Source organism: Peromyscus eremicus, chromosome 11, assembly GCF_949786415.1.
Source record: "Peromyscus eremicus chromosome 11, PerEre_H2_v1, whole genome shotgun sequence".
Lineage (NCBI taxonomy): Eukaryota > Metazoa > Chordata > Mammalia > Rodentia > Cricetidae > Peromyscus > Peromyscus eremicus.
The window spans coordinates 33,589,884-33,606,080 of NC_081427.1; the positions used below are offsets into that span (position 1 = coordinate 33,589,884).

Here is a 16,197-nt window from a genome sequence, read left to right on the forward strand (position 1 = left end):
GCTAACTGGAAGCTTTCTTGTTTTCTTTGATACTTGGTCTGCCCACACAGGCTGGACTGGTATTAACAATCTTCCTGCTTCAGCCTCCTGTGTGTTGGGATTACAGGTGTGTGCCACCATTCCCTGCTGAGTTTAATGTTCCTGAAGATCTAAGAGTTTTATTTAATACTGCACTAAGGAATCTGACTTGAGGTTTTAGTATGAGAGCGCATACTCAGAACAAAGCTTACATCTTTTAGGAAATGGGGCTTGGTAAAATTACTGAACCACACATAAATCCTCATCATTAAGGACTTGTGGTTCAATTGTGGGTGAAGAATAATAAAACTATGGAAACAAGGCCAGGAAAATACACAATTAACAGATACACAGGGAAGAACAGCAGCCTTAACCCATATGTCCTTCAAATCAGTAGATGGCAGCAGAGCAGACCTGAAGATAAAGTATCATTCGGAAAAGGGGAGTCAGGGAACAACTACATATACTTACTGTGCCAGGAGAGAAGCAAGGGAACCGTATACGGAAGACGTGTACATATTTCCATTCTGATTTGAGACAAGCAAAGATGCCTTTGTTTTCTGGTTAAACAGCTCAGAACTAGCCTTCATAAATGCCTTTTCCACATCTCTGTCAAAGTAAGTATCTTCTAATTTAACGTCCCTGAAAGAGTATATTAAAACAGACAATTATATAGCATGTAAACACCATGCTTTTATTTTATTAGTAGTTGTCCTAATTAATATTCAAATCTGTGAATATATAGGATTTTGTTTTGTCACTAATTAAAACTCAGGGAGCAACATCGTAATTGTACAAATGATGTTAGCCACTTGTACAGTCTTTGCCTATGTTGCTATCATCAAGTAAAGACAACTTGATACCGTCAGGCTGACAGACTAACAGACACACTAAAGATTTAGAGCCACTAAACACAGAAGTCTTTCAAAGCCAGCCATGTCTATCAATGTAGTTTAAAAAGTCATGGTATTATAGGAATTAAGCCTTGAAAGTCAAGGGGGAGTTCATCAAATGGAGAAAGGGTGGAGAACAAGAATGAATTTCACATGCACAGCACACCAGGAGTCTAAGACGTGAGGAGAAGATCAACACTGGTAGACTGCAGGATGACCCCGGGTATGTGGACTACAGAGGAAGAGTTAATGGAGCTGTGGTAAGCACCGGAGTGTCGGTGAGACTGGAGCTCTTAAGAGAAAACTAATGTATCTGTGTAGGTAAGCCAGCTACCACTTCTCTAGAGGTGGTGTTCACTGATAAGGTGACTATGTTAGAATAGAAGACTGTTTGGTTTGGTTTGGTTAAGACAGGATTTCTCTGTACAGCCCTGGCTGTTGTGCTGGCATTAAGGGTGTGCCACCACCACCCAGCTAGAATAGAATACTTCTGACATCCTTTTGACTATAGTTTTCCGGTCTATACAGAGAAACACTTAAAATAAGCACAACAGCTTTCTTACCCAAAGGCTTCCAGGCCACTGTAAATACTGTTCTTATCTCTGTTCTGATCATTAAGAAAGTCATTCAGGAACATCCGAGCTAGAGATTTCTGCACCAGTTTACAATACGGTGAGTGAAAGATCATGAAGCCAAAATCATTCAGTGTAAAATCTTTATCGTTTCCCTCTGAAACAGAAGACAAGGAAACGATGGGATCCACAGAAGCCAGCGTGACTTCAGAACAGGGCAGGGTGTTTCTATCTTTATTTACGTACTCATTTGAGAACTGAAACAAGTTTATGTTCTACACCACAAGAGAGAGGAGGAGATGGTAAATAAGAGCTACTTGCCCCGACCCTTAAATAGCAACCCCAAATCCTGTCTCAGGAAATCTCTCAATGGTTTATTATGTGTATTTAAACAAGACACTCAGCTATGTACGACTATATCACTGATTTTCAAATGTAAGAGTCATAACCTATGAGCAGATCAGTTGGATCAGCATGTCTTTCTGTTTTTAAGAATAGACAGGGGGCTGGAGAAGTGGCTCAGAGGTTAGGAGTACTGGCTGCTCTTCCAGAGGTCCTGAGTTCAATTCCCAGCAACCACATGATGGCTCATAGCCATCTATAATGAGATCTGGTGTTCTCTTCTGGTATGTAGGCATGTATGCCAGCAGAACATTGTATACATAAATAAATAGATAAATAAATAAATAAATAAACAAACAAATCTTTAAAAAAAAAAAAGAATAGACAAAAATGGCCAGCTGCACGAACTTGCAGCACTTCTGTTTCTGTTTAGCATACACACACACACACACACACACACACACACACACACACACACACACACTGTGGGGTTCTAGTCAAAAAGTTGAAATATCACAGCCTCTTAAAAACAAACTGAGAGCCGGGCGGTGGTGTCTCATACCTTTAATCCCAGCACTCGGGAGGCAGAGGCAGGCGGATCTCTTTGAGTTCGAGACCAGCCTGGGCTACAGAGCTAGTCCAGGACAGGCTCCAAAGATACAGAGAAACCCTGTCTCGAAAAAACCAAAAAAAAAAAAAAAAAAAAAAAAAAAAAACCAAAAAAAAACCAAAAAACAAAAAAAACAAAAACAAAACAAAAAAACCAAATAAACTGAGAAGCCTGAGGCAGGAGGATCATGAGTTGAGGTCAGTCCAGGCTGGAAAACCAGACTTGACCTCAGGAAACACTCTGTTGAATAATGACATTGAAAGTATACTCTCAAGTACAGCACAAACAGCATGCACTGTTCCATATTTAACTATTACACAGTGTATTTTTATATACCACTACAATGCTTCTTTTCATGGCTACTACATTCCTCAATATTTGTTTTGAATATTATTTTTAACCCTCTCATCTCTAAAAAGTCAAGTTGTAATATAAGGAAAAATTAACTTTAAATAGTTGCCTCTGAAAAAGAGTTGAAAAATAAAACTTAAATACTTTTCTCAAAAAATTGACAAAGTTCCGATTTCTTTTGTAATGTAATTGATAAATCAACTTAAATTTTTGGAATAGCTCAGCAGAAATACTTATGTCTTTACCTAAATTACACGTTCCCATATTTAGTACACGAAGAAGCAGTAAAAGATATTAATGAGGGTCGTTAACAAAGGTTTCTCACTACAGTTACCCAACACATTCTTGCACTGCCCTGGAGACACCAGAATCTAGTCTGAGAACACGGGTTGGAGGAAAGCCCACCTTTCTGCCACTGGGCACGGATCTTTTTGCGGTAGACAGAGTAGCAGCGGTCCAACGCACTGAGGTAGCACTGTATGGAGAGCTTCCCGTCCACTACTGGGTATTCAGAGAGCATGTCAGGCTTGTAAAAGTCATAGGCGTGCTGCATGTGTGTCCCACGGAGCCCTGTTGGAACCCAAACAGAAGATGCTGATACATGCCCACTTCATGATGTCTGCACTTTAGTAGCACAGTGCCTTATTTAAGGGCTCTCCTCAACCAATCTACCCACAGCACTTCAATATAGGAAGTGCAAGGTGAAGGCATAATTAAATAAAACCTAGCGTACCATAGGCAGTCCCAAGGCTGCTGCAAGTTTCCTAAGTGACTCGACCAGGAAATGTTGCTGCTATGCCGAGGAGAAATGAACTTGGCAATGACTGTGGGCACATTACTGCTCTAAGTTATTTCCTCAACTCTACCTTCTGGACAAAACTCACAAAGATAAAGGGATGCACATAAAGCACTCGGCAGTCAATAAACAGTCAGTAAGTGGCAGCATCTACTACTATGTTCAAATTTCTCAGAACACTGTGTCCATACAACAGATAAATAGAAATCAATGAGCTAGGCCTGCTAGCACAGACCTGTGTATGTAGGTCTATATACCTGTGTAAGCCCAGGTATTCAGAAGCCAAAAAGAGAGATCAAAGCTGTAGGTCTACCTGGGCTACAGAGAGAGCTCCAGGCCAGCCTGCAGAACGTCTTGAAATTTAAAAACAAAGGGCTTTGGATAGAGCTCAGATGTAGAATGCTTGCCTACCACGCACAAGGCTCAAGGCTCAAGCCCAGCACCACAAGAAATAAATGTCTTCTCAAATACTCACCTCGGTCGAAAATTAAAGGAGCGTTTGGCCCAATCAGCAGAGCCACAGCTCCAACTCCACCTGTAGGTCTGGCATTTCCTGTGGCATATATAGCAATATCACCTGCAACTACCAGAGCATACCGTCCTGAAAAATAAACACAAAGTGATCAAAATTACAAAATCATGCATGTGAACTCAAAAGTCTTATATCTTCCCCAGAATATGCTTTTCCATATTGGTAATAAAAAAAAAAAAAAAAAGCAGCATTCTGTCTAAATTTAGAACAGATCATTTTTCCTATTATTGCTCCTAAAATAAACAATTCACATAAGCTGAAAGTCACAGTCATCTTTCTGAATAGTTTGGACTATTACAGCTAGTACTCGTTAACACACAGCACTGACGAAATAGCCACTGGAGAGCTGGGGATACTGTTCATTGCTAGAGACCCTGGGTTCCACCTGGAGCACCAAGCAGAAGAGGTGGCAGGTGCATACATCCTCGAGGAGAGCTATTCGTGTGTGTGTGTGTGTGTGTGTGTGTGTGTGTGTGTGTGTGTGTGTGTGTCTGCTTATGTTTCTGTTTCAGAGTGCAGACATGGAACATACCATCCCAGGAGCTGGATTCAATCCAGTTCACAGCATTGAAGACCGCGGCTGTGCCTCCATAGCACGCATTGGTTGTATCTATGCCTTCTATATCTGTGTTCCCAGACTCCTCAAACAGCTGCATCAAATTAGACTTCACTGATTTTGACTTGTCGATGATTGTCTCTGTCCCGACTTCTAGCCGCCCGATGCAGTCATAGGACAGGCTATTTCTCTCCATCAGATTCTGAACCACAGTCAGGCACAGAGAGTTGATGTCTTCTCGGTCCGTGCAGAAGCCCATCCTGGCCTGGCCCAGGCCGATGGTATACTTTCCAGCATCTACACCATCGTATTTTTCCAACTCAGTTTGGTCAACGTATTGAGAAGGGAAGTAGATCTCAAGGGCAACAATTCCCACATCTTTTGGCCAGCAAGCTTCTGCATTCAACGGAAGTGACCCAGGCATGGTGAAAGAGCTGTACAAAGGAAAAAAGAAATATGGTTTTAGATGTTAGGTTGCCAACTTTCCAAGTTCAAGGCTGCAAAACAGATGGTGAGAACTCAAAATTCACCTGGATTACTGCAGTTTCTCTAAGTTTAGTACATTGTATTGGAGGCAGTCAGTTATAAATACGTAAGCAGCAGCTTCGTGAATGGAATACTATTAGTTAGCTTGAATTATAACCTTTTAGGGAGGCTTCCGCCTTACTCAAAACTGGGTATCTTAAGACTTAAAACATGGTTTAGAGGCTGGGATACAGCTTGGTGGCAGAGCACTTGCCTAACATGTCAAGACTCTGGGTTCAACCCCTAGCACCATACATACACATGTACACACACAATTACCGGTGAGCAACCCTTCCATAAGATTTTTCTATTATGATAAATAACTATGAAATAAAATACACGTACACACACAATTACCGGTGAGCAACCCTTCCATAAGATTTTTCTATTATGATAAATAACTATGAAATAAAATGATGATTTAAAAGTAGGGCTGACAGGGCCTGGAGAGATGGCTTAGCAGTTAAGAGTGCTTGCTGCTCTTGCAGAGGCCCTGGGTTTCACTCCTGGCACCCACATCTTGTGGCTCACAACCTCCAGCAGCCCCAGTTCCACTGGACCTCTGCCCTGTGGCCTCCTCTGGGACCTGCACTCCAGTGGTGCACATAAACACAAAGAGACACAACAACAAACAAACAAAATCTTTTTTAAAGTATATGAATGGCCAAAGAGAATATTTATTTCTGACCACTCTCGTAAAGTATCAACAAATCAGCCATTGTCTAGATTTACCTACCCAAACAACAACAAAAAGCTAGCCCTTCAGACCACTGTTGTCTACCCTGGGACTAGTCATTTAACCTAAGAGCCTCAATGCCTTTAAAAGGTTTATTCACCAAGAAATGAAAATTAGTCTGGACGTTTCCAACAGGGTGGGCGTGGAGGGCCTTGTTAACAAGGAAGAGGTTATAAACCTACTGGCTGGGCTGTGGGGACAAAAGGCAAAAGCCATTCATTCTTCAAACTGTATGAGACCACACTCCAATAACCCAGTTCCCATGCTGGGCATGTAATAACTGGGTAATGCTGCTCAAGAGATGGGACTTTAGTTCTCCACCCGTCTAAACCTGTAGTCTGCCAGGTAACTATCTTCTACAGAGCTTGACAACCTACTGCTAAGCTGACGCTAAAAATGAAAAGTCAAATCCACATCACCTGTCCTCTGCCACTCTGAAAACTCTGCTTTAATATTAACAATTGCTACGGTGCATTAATTATAGAGACCATGGGGGGGGTATCTAAAGCAGAAAAGCTTGGTCCTTAGAACACGAAACACCTTTATAGCACAAAAGTCATTAAGCTGTGGATATATTAAAACATAATAGCCAGGCATGGTGGCGCACGCCTTTAATCACAGTACTTAGGAGGCAGAGGCAGGTGGATCTCTGAGTTCGAGGGCAGCTTGGTCTACAAAGTGAGTTCCAGGACAGCCAGGGCTGCTATACAGAGAAACTTTGTTTCCAAAAAACCAAACCAAGCCAAACCAAACCAGAATGTAATAAATGAGCACCTGACATCCAAGTTAAAAATTTTCCTTTTTTGATAGGATCTTACTCTATAGCCCAAACTGGTCTGAAATTCAAGGTGATCCTTTTGTTTCCATCTCTCAAGTGCTGGGATTATTGGCAAGCATAGCAACCATGTCTTGCTCCAAATTAAAGATCTTAAGGAACGCTAGTCAAATCTTCTAGACGACAACACTCTCTTTCTCTTTTTAGGGGGTAAGGTTGAAATGGGGCTCACTAAGTGCAGCCTTAGCTGGCCTGGAACTCACTATACAAACCAAGTTGGCTTCAAACTCACAGAAAACCATCTGCAGCTGCCTCTGCCTCCCAAGTGCTGGGATCAAAGGCATGGGACACCATACCCAGCATTTTTTTTAACATTCACAGAAACAATCTGCTGGAACAGTCTTTACCTCTGGCAACCACACAGTCTAAATTATGATATAATAATACCAGGGGTTATGATAACAACCAAAAGGATGGCACCGAAGCCTTCTTACTCTTTTATAGTTCTTCAAAGGATGCTGTATCACAAATATTCTTTGTGGCACACAGGAGGTTCCATGGGAAATTACAACTCTTGATATAAAAAACTCAGAAATGGCAGACACCGTATGGCAACATGAACCTAGCACTTAGCAGGCTGAAGCAGGAGAATCACCTGAGCCCAGGAGTTCAGGAACAGCTTGGGCAACATAGTGAGGTCCTGTTTCCAAAGAAATAAATAAAATGTCAAGCTCTAACTATGAAAACACTGGCAACCAATTTGATTTGTTTACTTATTTATTTATTTTTACTTGCATGGCATTTGGAGAGATGGTCCTTGGGAGGTGAGGTCGTGAGGATGAGGAAGAATTAGTACCCTAGTATTTCTGATTGTGAGCCTAGCCTCTATCAGCTGAGCCGCCTCTCCAGCTCGGATTAGCACCCTTACAAGAAGACACCAGAGAGCTGGTCCAAGTCTCGTTCATGCATTCTGTATCTGCCACAACAAGACGGAAGCCATCTCCAGTCCACAGAAGAGCCTTAAAGAAGTGACCATGTACCTTGAGCTGTGCTCCAAAACGTTGCCAAAAAAAAAAAAAAAAAAAAAAAAAAAGGTTCGGTTGTTTAACCCCTCCAGATTATGGTACTATTTTTTTTTTAATGATTTATTTATTATGTATACAGTGTTCTGTATCCCTGCATGTATCCCTGCAGGCCAGAAGAGGGTACCAGATCTTACTACAGATGGTTGTGAGCCACCATGTGGGTGCTGGGAATTGAACTCAGGACCTCTGGAAGAACAGCCAGTGTTCTTAACCTCTGAGCCATCTCTCCAGCCCTATGGTACTATTTTGATATGGTGCTAATTTGTAATGGTATCCAAGCAGATTAATAGACCTGGGTGACCTCAACTAAGTCCAATGCATTTGAATTTCTTCTGTCTTAGACTTTTGTATACCCCATTTTACCAAGTAAAGTGTATATACTACTCAATGGGAAAACAACAACTAAATGTAATAATTTGCCAATTATATCCCTTAAGCCCTAAATTACTGATGCTGGTTCAGTGTTAATTACATTAAAAACAGTGTCATCAGCAACAGCGAGACACCGCATCACATTACAAGGGGTTCATTCCAGTGATAGCCCAGTAAGAAAGGATAAAGAAGAAAGAAGTCCTTTTTAAAAAGATTTTTAGACAGGGTTTCTCTGTGTAGCCCCGGGCTGTTCTGGAACTTGCTCTGTAGACCAGGCTAGCCTCGAACTTACAAGGATCTGCCTACCTCTGCCTCCTGAGTGCTGGGATTAAAGGTGTGCACAACCTCCGTACAGCAGGATAAAGAAATCCCTACCTCCCTAACTCCTAAATCTTTAGCTCCTTCTCTGTGTCTCAGATCAAAAGGAACAGGACGAGAAAGGCACTTGCACGCTTACTGTCTTCACACGGCACTACCATGGCAGCTCTCTATCAGTTCTACGATTGCCTAAAGTTGGTACCCACGTGACCACACGGAGGTTGAGAGGAAGACATAAAGGATGCCCATTACTAGGCACAGAGTCTAAAATAAGTCCTTGGCATAACCCACAGCAAAAAGTTCAAAAATTAGCGTTAAGACAAAAAGACCAACGTGCAGGGCCCTGAATTCCATCTCCAGAACCTCAAAGAAAATGTAAGCAGAGAAGGGAGCCAGGCCATACACTACGGCAGCATGTAGGTGACCAGTCTACAGACTGCCTTCTGAGGGCCCCACGGCTGAGGCAGTCAGAGTGACCCCTTCACCAGCCTTCTTTCCTTCAGGGTCCTTTCAGCTCTTCAAACCGCTTGCAGCATTGGTAAAGACAGCTGGACTTCCCCTTGCCTTTGTCTACTGGCTTACAGTGCTTTTGGTAATAAAATGAACAAATACACAATCTCTGAACATTGCAATGTACTTTCCCACTAGCATTTTTAGAGAAGATTTGAGAATATGTTGCTCCTAAATACCAAAATCACCCTTCACAAAAGTGTAGGTTAGCTCAAACAGCCCACAAAGCATCAAGTTCATGACTCAGATTTTCTATATTATTGTGTATGCGTGTGTGTGTGTGTGTGTGTGTGTGTGTGTGTGTGTGTGTGAATGTTATCTAATTCGGTCAATATTATTCATTCTTGGAGACTTTCTAGTAGCTATGATGTTTCCAATGTGTTCTTGGCAAACAGATAACCAATTTGAAATACAACAGATCTAACTTGTGGTGGTGGTGGTGGTGGGGACTAACCAAGAAACCAAACAATACCCAGCTAAAGAGAATAAAATGAAGACATTGCTTGGTGGCACTTAGAAGAACAGAAAGCTGGTATAACTTCCAGCCTGAATGCTACTGTTGGGTCTCCTCGAAAATGCTGTAATGGACCAGACATAAACTGGTGGAGGGAGGAGCTAACCAACCAACCGAAACCTAGCTAAAGGTCAGAAACACTTGAATTATAGCGTTTTGGCTCGTTATCCTGTCTGAGAATGAGATATTTTGGTTAATTCACTATTCCTAAAACATGCTTTTCTAAGTAGAACTTTGAAAATCTAACAGTTAAAAACATTCTCTCATATGGCTTAAATTTTGGGTAATAAGGTAAATTATCTTTCACAGTATTCAACTTGCAATAAAAAAAAACTAAATAGAACAATGAAGAGTCTATATTTATAAGATACAAAGATGTTTCCTTTCAATCTTAACTTTCTTTAAAAAGGAGGTCAAAGGTGCATGCCTACCACAAAGCCCTAACAAACTCAAAGTCTTCCAACAGCCAGCACCTTCAGAAAATGGTCTTCTGCTCTCCAAAGAGACCACAGCCCTCTGGAGGACAAAAGAAGCTACATGTCCTAACAAAGCCAGGCAAGAAATCTTGTTAACCCTTTCTAGACCTTTTGCTAGGGCGTAAGACGCTCACTCCCAACCTCTGTAAACAGTGAAGGAGAGAAGGAGGGAGAGGAGGAGGAGGAGGAAGAGGAGGAAAGCACAGCATGCTGGCGCTGACCAGGCAGTCCTGACCCAATCCTCAAACGCTCAGGGACAGGCATTAGTGTTGGTGCCTTGGGCTATCATGAGTCTCCTGGCTGAGCTCCTTAGGGCCACTCCCTGCCCTGTCCTACAGCAAGTACACCTGACAATGTTTAGCTCCTGCCAATTCTCAAGCTTTCCCTGTATTGATTAGGGTCAGCATCTTTTTCTCATACAAATGTGTGGCACTACAATACGTGCAAATAACTGGGTTGCTGGTCTAAACACTGAAACTGCTGTCTATTCTCATACCACCTTAAGGACTCACCCAGGGCCCAGAGAGGTATCTTTTGAAACTGTTATTTAAAAAGCACTATAGGCCAGGCGGTGGTGGCGCACGCCTTTAATCCCAGCACTCGGGAGGCAGAGCCAGGCAGATCTCTGTGAGTTCGAGGCCAGCCTGGGCTACAGAGTGAGTTCCAGGAGAGGCGCAAAGCTACACAGAGAAACCCTGTCTCGAAAAACAAACAAACAAACAAACAAATAAATAAATAAATAAATAAATAAATAAATAAAATAAAAAAATTAAAAAGCACTATAGGTGCAGAGTGTAAAGTCAAACTACTGAGATCTCGGCATTTGTGGGGCCAAGGCAGAAGAACTGAGTCAGTTACTAAATAAGCTCCTGCCCCAAACTAACAAATGGTAAATAAATAAATAGATGATAGATAGATAGATAGATAGATAGATAGATAGATAGATAGATAGAAGCGTTGGCAGCCATGCCTATCTGTGATTATTTCAGATTAAGTTATATGGCTATATTTTTTTATTACCTATATTTTCATGTTACAAGTAGACACTAACTTTTAAATACAAAATTAGAAAGTCTCCAGAATTTATAACATTAACTAATTTTTAAAGATAACATATAATCCTAAAAATAGTGTTAGGAATACATGGCTTGAGGCATGGTGGCACATGTCTTAAATTCCAGCACTTGGGAGGGAGAAGCAGGCGGATCTTCGAGTTTTCAGCCTGGTCTACATAGCAAGTTCCAGCCAGGTGACATAGTGAAAGAAAGGAGTGGAGAGGGAAAGAAAAGATTATACACACACACACAAACTGTCATTAGCTCTAGGATCAAAATTACAGCCCTCCCATTAGAGAAAACCCCTTCCTTAAGACACGACTGGCGCCATACCTGTGTGAAGGACAGAGAACTGCAGCCTCCAGATCGGTCACTGTTTCCTTCTTCAGGCACTAGAAGTTTCAAATGAGAACTTCTTTTAAAGTCATAAAGCACCACACAAATCAATGACTTCAAAGAGTTAAAACAAGGATTTCCTTATCTAATTGTATTATGCAAAAACAATTCAACACGTGCTTAGAAAAACACGGTACTGAAGGTTTATGAACAACTTGCCCTTGATCATGGCAACAGGTTCAGCTCTGCTGAGCAACCAACATCACATCACCATTCAGACTGTGAACTATGATGCTGGGAGTCATGTCTTCTCATTAAGCACGGGTTACCGAGAACTGGGATGAAGATGTGGAAGTAAATGCTCCTGGGCTAGTAAGCTTCTAGAATGAAGAGACCTATAGTTTCCAGGTCTAAAAGAGTTTACTTTGCACTAAAAGAGTTTTAGCAATAATTTGTGCCTCTTTGAATCTCAATTTCCTCACTTGTAAAATAAAGTTCCACCGCCACCTCTCTTCCCAGCTCACTCTGAAGGGCTGCTGAGATGAAATGTGGGAACTGCTTGGTAAGATCAGGCACTAATACTCCCCCATGGGAGGCAAAGCTCTGAAACATGGAACTACATCTGCAGCCCCAGAATAAATAAGCCTTTAGTTTTTAAAAAAGGACATTACTACATTGTGTGTGTGTGTAGGGGGGGGGGTGTTTGATTACAATATTATACATACACTTTCAGAAAATAGCTCATCTTTTATTCTTGATTGTCTCAAATTACACTGTGTTCTCTGTAAATTAAGCAGGCCACGTCAAGACCATTTCTCAGTAGGGTGGAAAACGCCACTCTTCCCCATGTTGAGATACAGTAACTTAGTAGCTTCTGGGAGCCAGGACTGTAATTTGTATCAGAGGTATTTCCCTGGAAATGCTACCACACACCTTTCCTACTTGTTTATTTTTTGCAGTGCTGAGTTCAAACTGGTGCTAGTCAAATGCGGGCCACACCCTGGGTCCTCTTTCTATTTTGATTAAACTGGGGAGAAAAAGCAGGTGGAGGGTGGAGAAAGACACACAAAGAGAACCTGAGCACCTTAACGCAAAGAAGAAATAGAGGGTTGTGTGCTTATTACAGATGACATAATGTCCATATGATCTCCGAAAGAGAGAAAGGAGCGGGAGATGGCATCTGGGAGAAAAACCTATCAGAGCGGCTTAGCTTTCCATTCTGTTCTACAGTTGCTGGCAGGGTGCAGTTCTGCATCTTTTAATCTGAAAAACTTGAAACCCAAGTGCACCAAAGTCCAATTTTTTGAATGCTGACACGATACTGTATGTAGAAAACTCACCTGAACTCACGTGACGTGTCAGTCAACATGCACACAACACTACAAATACTGTATCTTCAGATTTCGTGTCTAAGGTGTATGTGAAACGTTAGACTTCAGTCTTATCTACACAATCAATCTCTCCCTTCCTTCCTTACACACACACACACACACACACACACACACACACACACACACACACGTTTCAAAACACGAAGCACTTACTTCCACACCCAAGTATTTCTGATAAAGGACACACAGCCTACAGTGCCAAAGTCTAAAAAAAGTTATCAGACTATTACATCCCTTCAGAGCAAATGATACGAGGAGTTAACATGGATCAAGAGACAGTTAAAGAACTGCAAGCAGCCACACACACCACAACAAAGGCTTCGAGACTCACAAGCCACAATATAGGCATTCTGAATTTGGCCAAGACTAATAAGACTTGCTGCATTTACTCAACAGGATTTCTCCTTTTAGCTCACTCCCCAGCCTTGATTTACACAAGCACTCAGATAAACTAATCTAGTACACACTGGTACCTGACTAACTGGAAGCAGCTATTTGCTGATCTCTTGCAGTGTTACTGGAGAGAAAACCAGGCTATTCAGAACGTTCATCTTTCTTTAGGAACATACAAGCAAAGACTGTTAGAAAAGTATTTACCCTCATCTGTACACTTGTATCTAGATCTCTGAGTAAAACACACACAGCCCTGACTCTCCCAGAACTCTCGGTCTGCCAATTTGAGATTCTATTCACATTTATTTACTCTGTGTGTGTGTGTGTGTGTGTGTGTGTGTGTGTGTGTGTGTGTGTGTTCATGTGCCACGACATGTGTGTGAGAGTCCGCAGACAACTTGAGAATCAGAGGATAACTTGCCATAATGGCTTCTTTCCGTTTACCTCCACGTCCTGGGGACTGACTCAGGTCATTAAGTGGCAAGTGCCCCACTTGCTGAAATATCATTCTTCCTTCAAGGCTCTCTTCTAAGCTATCTTTTCTAGAAAACTTTCCTAAATAAGTTACAGAACTGTCTAATCAAGGACCTTTATTCCTATACAGATGCATCATTCACACTCAAGTCTGCAGAGCCTACTCTACTGGAATATTAGTTATGAGGAGTCTTTGTATCCACACTGGACAGTATACTTTGATTCTTTTTGTTTGGTTGGTTTGAAACAGGGTCTCTCTACGTAGCCTAGCTGTCCTGGAACTCACTATGTAGACTAGGCTGGCCTCGAACTTGGAGAGATCCAAATTCTCTTGGACCTGCCTCACCAAGTACTGAAATTAAATTAAAGGTATGCACCATGCCCAGCTTATTTGATTCTTCTGACGGTTGGTAGAGACTTTAAAGAGCACTTAAAGACTGGCTGACTTTGGAGCTATTAACAATAGCTCCATTTTTTTTTTTTTTTTAAAGATTCAAGTACTAAGCTTATAGAGCCAAAAAATGTCTAGGAGTTTAAAGAAGTTGGCTCTCTACCAGGACTGTTTGAAGCAAAGGGTGGGTTGAATCATTCCCAGATCCGAATCTGAATAAAGTAAGGAGCCCAGACAGAACCAGAAAAGAACACTTGCCAGTCTTCTGCTCATCATCACACCAACCAACACATACCCACAAACCCTGCAAAAAGAGTGAGCTTTGAAAGGTTACTTTCTCTTTTTTGCTCAGTTGACAGACATTAAGGGAACATTAGCAAGTGCCAAGCATTAGGCTAAACAGACGAAGACTAGTGCTAGCATGAAGCCACTAATTAGGCAACATGTTTCTCAACTTTTTTCATCTAAAAGTGACACAGCTGTCTACTATATGGCTTTCTAAGACCCAAATCAAGTGGCGAGGTTATGTCCCCTTTCTAAATGAAACTATCATCACGTTTGACCTCTTTCGCTTACATAAATGTAAAACTGTGTAGATTCTGATACAGGGTTCATCATTTCCTTCAACCACACCTCCAGTTTGGGTGGATAATGAAAGGTCCAGCCAGGTAGTAAATCATTCTAGAAGACCCAGAAAACCCATGTTCCATCAATGTCTTGGGTTTTGTATTTCTTCTGAAAACAATGTATCTGAAATCTCAGTTTGAAAAAAAAAATCCTCAAAAATAAGTCCATCAGATGATAAGCAATCAGAAGGCCCAGATGACATGCACTTCAATGACTTCAACTATAAGTCTTTATACTCCCTCCTCCCCAGTGTCAGACAAGCCTTCTGAGAGCTGGAATTTCTAAAGACACCAGAACTTCACTAAAAGGAAAATCTGCTAATTTAGGAGAGGAATACCCACAAAGGTGAGCTACAAAGAAAAGGCAGTCTCTCTCCTTCTTGTCATGAGACAGGCTATCCTTGCTCTTCATCTCCATGCAAAAAAATGGCTGAAACTTAAAAATCTGATCAAAGAACATAAACGGTTTAGAAGTCTCAGCTGCAAAGAATCACTTGTGGATACCCGCGGAGGACTTTCAGTCTGTCTACAATCTGGTGGAATCTAGAGTACAATAAAAATTGAAACCGCAGCTGAGCGTTGGTAGCGCACACCTTTAATCCCGAGTGGGAGGCAGAGCCAGGAGGATCTCTGTGAGTTCGAGGCCGGCCTGGTCTACAGAGCGAGATTCAGGACAGGCACCAAAACTACACGGAGAAACCCTGTCTCCGAGAAAGAAAAAAAAAAATTGAAACCACAGCTTGGAAGGAAAAACCTGTAACTATGAGTAATCTAGTATGTTGATCGGCATGCCATTGCTTCTCATGAATCATCCCTAAAATACAGCAAATGTTAGCAGCCATCAGAACGCAGAACCATCTCACTCCGGGGTAAGCCAGATCACCAGCATAGGTGGGGACTTAAAGGCAGCCAGAGATGGCCCAAGGCCAAGGCCACAGGGGCAAGCTTGGCAAGTAGGGCAACCTCTGCCACCTACTCCCCAATTCCTTCCTCCAGAATGTTGCAAAGCAATTCTTTTTCTATCAGTGATCAAAGAAGGTCACGTTTTCAAAGATTCCCATACACTTGGCTTTGAAATTTCCTTGACTTAACCCAGTCTATACGTGTGACGGTTCTGTGGGCGTAGGGACATCACAAGTTAAGGCTGGTGGTTAACAGTAGGTCCTGGAGATATTAGCAGACGGGGAGAGGAAGAAGGGGGAGGAAGGAGAGAGGAGGGGAGGGAATAGGAGCTCGAGATCACTAATGATTTTAAGCGAGCCACATACCAAAGGTGTCCAGAGCATCAGTCCTTGGCTGGGTCTAAATCACAGTTGTGATTTCTTGCCCCTGAACTGGGGAAAAGTAACACTCCCCACTTCTTCTCATCAATGCTGTATGTGGAGGCAGGACACACCCCCTGCCGACCTACTAGCTTCCATCTGAGCCTGAGCTTCCCCATCCCTTTGGGGTCCACCATGGACCGGAGGAACGCTCTGACAGCCCGGCTCCCTTCTCATCCTCCTGCTGACACCCCCACTTCGGTGGTCACAGCAACCTCAGAGGCGTCT

General features: G+C 42.2%; 1 protein-coding gene across 7 annotated transcripts in view; it reads right to left on the reverse strand.

Annotated features, from left to right (window-relative positions):
- Hmgcs1 (3-hydroxy-3-methylglutaryl-CoA synthase 1) overlaps nucleotides 1-16,197 on the reverse strand; it is a 33,424-nt gene that overhangs the window by 2,285 nt on the left and 14,942 nt on the right. For 3 of the 7 annotated variants that reach the window (XM_059276657.1, XM_059276658.1, XM_059276659.1), the window contains 6 exons: nucleotides 11,370-11,428; nucleotides 4,647-5,104; nucleotides 4,058-4,183; nucleotides 3,192-3,356; nucleotides 1,475-1,640; nucleotides 490-660 (listed from right to left, as the gene is read on the reverse strand). In XM_059276657.1, coding sequence (XP_059132640.1) covers nucleotides 490-660; nucleotides 1,475-1,640; nucleotides 3,192-3,356; nucleotides 4,058-4,183; nucleotides 4,647-5,094 — 1,076 coding nt within the window. In that variant the 5' untranslated portion in view covers nucleotides 5,095-5,104; nucleotides 11,370-11,428. Of the gene's footprint in view, nucleotides 1-489; nucleotides 661-1,474; nucleotides 1,641-3,191; nucleotides 3,357-4,057; nucleotides 4,184-4,646; nucleotides 5,105-11,369; nucleotides 11,429-15,915; nucleotides 16,181-16,197 lie in introns of those variants that run through there. The other 4 variants (XM_059276656.1, XM_059276661.1, XM_059276655.1 and 1 more) reach the window with 3 other exon arrangements.